This window comes from Nothoprocta perdicaria, unplaced genomic scaffold (genome assembly GCF_003342845.1).
Source record: "Nothoprocta perdicaria isolate Ctin4 unplaced genomic scaffold, notPer1 scaffold_170, whole genome shotgun sequence".
Lineage (NCBI taxonomy): Eukaryota > Metazoa > Chordata > Aves > Tinamiformes > Tinamidae > Nothoprocta > Nothoprocta perdicaria.
In genome coordinates, this window is record NW_020454872.1 from 1,555,143 (window position 1) to 1,561,914 (window position 6,772).

General features: G+C 66.7%; 1 protein-coding gene across 1 annotated transcript; it reads left to right on the forward strand.

The window, feature by feature from the left end:
* The first annotated feature begins 1,790 nt into the window (after positions 1-1,790).
* On the forward strand, positions 1,791-5,789 carry GNAT2 (G protein subunit alpha transducin 2). Its single transcript, XM_026036077.1, has 9 exons — positions 1,791-1,980; positions 2,820-2,862; positions 2,968-3,109; positions 3,376-3,533; positions 3,611-3,739; positions 4,074-4,203; positions 4,281-4,434; positions 4,653-4,858; positions 5,619-5,789. Exons 1-8 carry the CDS (start codon positions 1,863-1,865, stop codon positions 4,841-4,843), a joined length of 1,065 nt encoding a protein of 354 aa, XP_025891862.1. The 5' UTR covers positions 1,791-1,862; the 3' UTR covers positions 4,844-4,858; positions 5,619-5,789.
* The last annotated feature ends 983 nt before the right edge of the window (positions 5,790-6,772 follow it).

A 6,772-nucleotide genomic window follows, 5' to 3' on the forward strand; every position in this document is an offset into this window, starting at 1 on the left:
GGGCGGCGGCCGCCGCGCTCCCGCCCCCGGCCGCTGATTGCAGCGGCGGCCCCGGGGCTGGACCAAAGTCCCCGCGGGGGCCGGCCGGAAGCGGCGCCGAGGAAGAGGATGGGGCGGGAGGAGGATGTGGGTGACGGCGGCGGTGGCGACGAGGAGGAGGAGGAGGAGGAGGAGGAGGAGGAGGAAGGTTGTCGGGGCAACCGGGCCCTGCTGCAGCGCCCGCCTCTCTTCCCCCCGCCCCCCGCCGCGGAACGGGCACGGAGCCCCCCCGCTCCGCACGGGGACCCTCGGGGACAGCAGTGTCCCCAAGACGGGTCCCCAAGAGGGGCGGCGCTGCCTCTTCGCCGCTACCCAAAATGAAACGTGCCCCCCGCCGAGGCGGCTGCCGTGTCCCCCCCAGCAGAGGGGACCTCCCGTCCCGGCATCGCCCCCCCGCCGCGAGCCCGGAGCCGGCGAGGGGACGCGGGGACCCCGACACGTCCCCGCCGCATCCCCCGCCTGAGGCGCCGCTGTCGCCGCCCCCCGCCCCGCGCGGCCCCTCCGAACCTGGCCCGCTGGTGGCAGAAGGTGCCGGGGGGGACACGCTGGTGTGGCCGCGGGGCCCGCGATGTGTCCCCAGCCGCCGCCCGGCCGAGTGGCCCGATCGGGCGCTGCAGGAGGGAGTATTTTTAGGTGGCCTCGGCGCCAGGCGGGGGGGTCCGGCGCGCGCGGGGGACGCTGCCACTTCTGTGGCCCCCTCCCAGCCGCCTGCGTCCCCTCCCCGCTCCTGGGGCCACCGAACGGCGGGAGAGGAGGGGACAAGGGGGTGACACCTTCCCCGAGACCCCCCCCACCCAGGGCCGGGCAGGTGGGACCAAGGGCCACCAGAGGTGGGGGGACAATGGGGACGAGGGGCTCTCATCTGAGTGTCCCCCTCGTGCTCCCCCCTGTGACGCCGGGGGGGTTAATTAGACCCCTTTCGCTAGTGCCAAGTTCATTAGCGGCTCTGAAGGGGCTTTGTCTGCCGGGACAGCGGGGACGCGATGTCCCCGGGCGGCCGGTGGCAGCGAGGCACCCGGGAGGAAGAGCACTGGAGTGGGGCGGGACACAAACGGGTGGGAGATGGGGCAAATAATGGGGAAAATGGTGACAGGCCGTGAAAAACCAGTCCTGCCGGGGGGTGCAGGTGTCCCAGGCTGGGACACTGGGGACAGCGGTGCGAGGTGGTGCTGAACCGGGGAGGAGGGGGAGGAGCGGGAGGAGGAGGAGGAGGAGGAAGGCTGAGCTGCCACACGGAGGGTGAGGGGCCGGCAGCCCCGGGGGGGTGTCATCATCCTGCAGTAATTAGGGGACAGCAAGATGCGACCCAGGAGGAAGGGGGGCAGCCACAGAGGGGACAACAAGGTCCCCAGTGATGACTCCGAGGTCAGAGCCCCCTTGGGTGCTGGCCTGCAGGGCGGAGCGGGGTCCCAGGTGCAAGGGATCCACCCCGGTTCCCCTTAAGGAGCCAGCAGCACCCATGGGTGCCGCGGCCCCTTACGTAATGCCCCGGCCTCGCCCATGGCTTTTCCAAGCTCTAATCTTTGCCATCTTGGGCTGCGCTAATTGGATTCGCCCCCGGCATCACGTGGCGGCATAAAAAGCCCCCGAGCCCCCGGGCGCCCCAGAAATTGGGTTAGTTGCCCCCAGGCAACGAAGGCAGAGGAGAGCGCGGGGGCAGGCGGCCAGCGCGCACCCAGGGCAGCCCCTCGGGACCCTGTGTCCAGCACCCACCTCGGCTGTTTGGGGTCCCCTCGGCTGCCCCACACCCACCCCGCGAAGAGCTGGAAGAGCCCGGGGACCTAGAGGAGCTCCTTGAGGAGTTGGGCACTGACAACGAGGCCATGGGCAGCGGGGCCAGTGCCGAGGACAAGGAGATGGCCAAGAGGTCCAAGGAGCTGGAGAAGAAGCTCCAGGAGGACGCGGACAAGGAGGCGAAGACGGTCAAGCTGCTGCTGCTGGGTAAGGGGGCAGCGAGGGGACGGCAGGGGGACAGCGGGGTCCTGCTCAGCACCAGGGACCTTTGGGGACACCAGGTGGATGGAGCTGTTGGAGAGAAGCAAGTTGAGCGGATGGGGAGAGGGGATGGGGACATGGGGCCCCAGGGACATGGGGCCCCAGGGACACGGGGCCCCAGGGACACGGGGACCCAGGGACACGGGGACACAGGGACACGGGGACACAGGGACACGGGGACACAGGGACAGCTCCTCCGGCCCAGCCTGGGCCCTTCCCGAGCCCCTTGCGGCCACAGCCCGCAGCTCCCGTTGGCCACACGAGCTCCCACTAGCTGGTTGCCGCGTTGTCCCACCCGGGCCATGGACACTGGGCGTTGGAGCAGCTGCAAGGGAGGGACCCCTGGGTGCCACCTGCGGGCATCGAGGCGACGCTGTGGTCACCCCCCGGCCGGGGACATCGCGTGGGGACCAGGGTGCCCGTTCCCGGGCCACCGCGGCYGGAGCGGCGGAGGYGGGAGCGGCGCCCGGGGGGGCGGCCGCGCGGGGGCTTATCCAGGTGACGGCAGGGCCGCGGGATCAAGGCGATTAGCCCCTAATTCTAAGCGGCTTCCTGTGGTGCCCTAAGCCGCTTAGGGCGCCCGCGCGAGGGCCACCGGTGCCTGCGGCGGGCGGGAGCCCCCCGGGACGGGGTCCCGCGACCCCCCGGGTGCCCCGCCACGTGCAGAGCCGTGTCTGCGGTGGGGGGCCCGGGACAAACGGCATGGAGGGGTTGGAAAGCAGCCCCGGGGCCCGCGCGGTGCCCATCACCGCGGCGTCGGGGCTGAGCTCYGCTCCCTTCCGCAGGAGCCGGCGAGTCGGGCAAGAGCACCATCGTGAAGCAGATGAAGTGAGTAGGAGCCCCGCGCCCAGCGGGGCGCTGGGGGCGCTGGGCGCCCCTCTGCCCCTCCCAAGGGGGTGCCGCGGGGCTGAGCGCCGCGCTGCCGCCCGCCAGGATCATCCACCAGGACGGCTACACCAAGGAGGAGTGCATGGAGTTCAAGGCCGTCATCTACGGCAAYATCCTGCAGTCCATCCTGGCCATCATCCGCGCCATGTCCACGCTGGGCATCGACTACGCCGAGGCGGGGCGAGGGGTCAGTAGTGCCACCGCGCCGCAGCGCCCCGGCCCTGAGCAAAGCCACCCTGCCCAGGCTCGGGGGGGACACCAGGGCCACCCGGGGGCCCCAGGCCACCCAGAGCAGGGCTGGCACCGCGGCGGCTTCGCCCTGCCCCATCCCAAGAGGAGCCCTGCCCCAAGGCAGAGGAAGCTCCGCGCGGGCGCCGTGGCTTGGCTCCCGTGCCCGGGTCCCCGCGGGGAGCAGCGCCCGGGTGCCCGCAGCGGCCGCGCTCTGCCCCGCAGGACGACGGGCGGCAGCTCTTCAACCTGGCCGACTCCATCGAGGAGGGCACGATGCCGCCCGAGCTCGTGGACTGCATCAAGAAGCTGTGGAAGGACGGCGGCGTGCAGGCCTGCTTCGAGCGCGCCGCCGAGTACCAGCTCAACGACTCGGCYGCCTAGTGAGTGCGGGCGCCCGCGCGCGGCCCCGGCGCCGCCACCGCGGCCACCACGTCACCTCCCACCCCCTTGTCCCCAGCTACCTGAACCAGCTGGACAGGATCACGGCCCCCGACTACCTCCCCAATGAGCAGGACGTGCTGCGGTCCCGCGTGAAGACCACGGGCATCATCGAGACCAAGTTCTCCGTCAAGGACCTCAACTTCAGGTGGGCCAGGGGAGGGGCGTGGGGGTCGCAGCGGGTGAGGAAGCCCCGCGTCACCGGGCGCGTGGAAGAGCCCGGGCCCTCCTCGCCTCCCTCCTTTGGAGACGGAGGGGCCAGAGCCCAGGGGAGACCCTGCAGGAGCTCCAGGATGSGTCTCCTGCACCAAGAGACCCCCCAACATGGGCTTAGGGATGAATGGAGCAAATTGCCCGTGATGTTTTGGGACCACCAGTCGTCACCCCCATGTCAGGGATGAGCCCTCGCTCTGTCTACCCGACCCAAGCGTGGYCAGGGGGACGGTGGCACCAGCCGCGTCACTGCCCTGGCCCCTCCGCAGGATGTTCGACGTGGGCGGGCAGCGCTCGGAGCGCAAGAAGTGGATCCACTGCTTCGAGGGGGTCACCTGCATCATCTTCTGCGGGGCGCTGAGCGCCTACGACATGGTGCTGGTGGAGGACGACGAAGTGGTAGGTGTCGGGGCCGGGCGCGCGCCCYGCGGCGCCGCGGGGACGAGAGCCGCCCCGACGCGTGCGTTTGCTTGCAGAACCGCATGCACGAGTCCCTGCACCTCTTCAACAGCATATGCAACCACAAGTTCTTCGCCGCCACCTCCATCATCCTCTTCCTCAACAAGAAGGACCTTTTCGAGGAGAAGATCAAGAAAGTCCACCTTAGCATCTGCTTCCCCGAATACGACGGTGAGRCGCTTTGTTCCCCCCGGTTTTCCCTGCTGCGGAGCAGAGGGCTCCAGGAAGGCTACCAGCCTCAGCCTTCCTCTTCCTCCGAGGAGGAAGATTTCAGAGATTTAACGTGCAAAAGCAAGCGGGGAGAGGGGCTGGGGGACGCCASGGGGGACAGTGTGCGCACAGGGGGATCCCGAGCGGTGTCTCAGCCCGCTCCTTTGCACCCGCCCCAGGTCCCAACACGTTCGAAGACGCGGGAAACTACATCAAGACCCAGTTCCTGGACCTGAACATGCGGAAAGACGTCAAGGAAATCTACAGCCACATGACCTGTGCCACAGACACGCAGAACGTCAAGTTCGTCTTCGACGCCGTCACAGACGTCATCATCAAAGAGAACCTCAAGGACTGCGGTCTCTTCTGAGCCTCCACGCAGCAGGTACCCTCTGCGTTTCCGTTAGAAACAGCCCTTTTAACCCCAAAACGAGCTYAGAGAGGGGGACGGGAGGGCGGCAGAGCAGCAGAGGCAGCCCTGGCTCCGCAGTTGGGCTGGGGAGCCCCCCGGGCACAATGCGGGGCCCAGGGCTGTGTCCAATGGGGGTGGCAGGGCGCGCGCGGCCGCTTGCTCCGGTGGGAGCTCCGCACRTTCCCGGGAGCTCCGCACGTTCCCGGGAGCTCCCCGTGCTTCCAAGCTCCCGGTTGCTGTTTCGCAGCGAGCCGAGCCCCCCCCGCCTCGCGCACACCCCTGGCGGCAGCCGGGGCGACGGAAACCGGGGCTCAGAGCCCCCCGACACCGGGCGCGGGGCTCGCGCGGCCGCCTCCGCGCAGCCACAGCCGAGCACGGGGACGTGGCGGGGAGCCCAGCGCCGCCGCACCAGCGTCTCCGAGGCGCTTTAGGGGCATTGGGGCACTGTGGAATTTCTTTCCCCTCCTGCTTTCAAAGCAGTTCCCAGCTCCGCTGTTCTCCTTCCCAAGGAGCCAGGTGAGCGGCCGCTTGGAGCAGAGAGGAGAAAAGCAGGTTGYGGGGCAAGGCAGGGCCGAGCAGCTCGGGCAGAGTGGGGTGCGGGCACTGCCACCCCTCCTTTGGGCTTTGTGCCCTGCGCCGCTCCGTTTGYAGCTCTGCAAGAACCAGCTGAGCGCCTCAGCTGCGGGGCTGCCACCGTTTAACCACCTCTTCTTCCTTCCTTCCTTCCTGCTAGAAGAGAGAACTACCACTATTTAGCATCACCATTCTGCTGAGCAGAACCAAAAGGATTAAGCAAAAMCAACCAAACAAAATGTTTCTTGGACCCCACTCATGTCTAAGAGCAGCCCCAACCAAGCCACGGACTTGCAAGAGYGAAGCAGGAAGAGGCTGCGGCTGAACTTCCTGCTCTTTCATGGCCCTGTTTATTAAAGAAAAAAAAAAAAAGATAGAAAGCGAGAAAACTTTCTGCTCCGCTTGAAATATCAGCATTTCCCGGCCTTTCTGGGAAGGCTCCGAGGAGTCTGCAGGCCCAGGAGGAGGCAGGCCCTGCTCCAGCAGCCGGATCGTCCCCCGGGCGCTGGGGACGCTGCCCTCGCCCTCCCCCAGCCACCGGTGTCTCCCATGGGTGTCCCCTCTCCGTGTCTCCCATCGGTGGCTCCCATCGCATCAAGGCTCCGCTGGACTCGAGRGGGAGTTTTTTTGGGGGGGATGCTAGGACGAAGCCCCCTTAGATGAGTCGAAGCCCCCTTAGATGAGCCGACTCCTGCTGACCAAGCTCAGTCCTTCTGGGRAAGATTCCCTCCCATGTAAATAAGACCCCAAATTTCCAAGGRAAAAAAAAAATCCCCTTGGAAAGACAAGCTGACAACCACAGCTCCCTGTGCCCGAGCCCTCAAACAGCCTTAAGTAGCTGAGGGACGAGTCCATCTCTCCCRGGGTCCGTGCAGATCCCAGCTAGATCCCTGCTCCGGAGCCTGCGGCGCGTCGGCACCGAGTCACCGACGCAGGCAGAAACCAGGGGCTAGAGAATTTATCACACCCAGAGAAAGGAAGGGGGTCACGCAACGAGGAAACGGGTATCGGAAAGATTCTCGCTCTGCTATTTACAGCTGTATTTGCGCTTTACTGCTTGTAAATAAACCCTTACTGCTGCTGTAGACAAGAAGTCCTCTCTCTCCTCAGGGGTTACTGCAGAGAAGCGCATACAGCTTCATTTAACTGTAGGAGAAAAAAGGAAATAAAGAAATATGCATGAGCTGGATGTCCATCATTACTGCCCCGTCCATCTCTCTGCAATTGCTTCCAATCCTTGCGTCTAAAATCTGGGATCAAGGAATATTTTGCATTCTTTGCCCTGGGCATGTGAAAGCGGCCAGAGCGTGATCT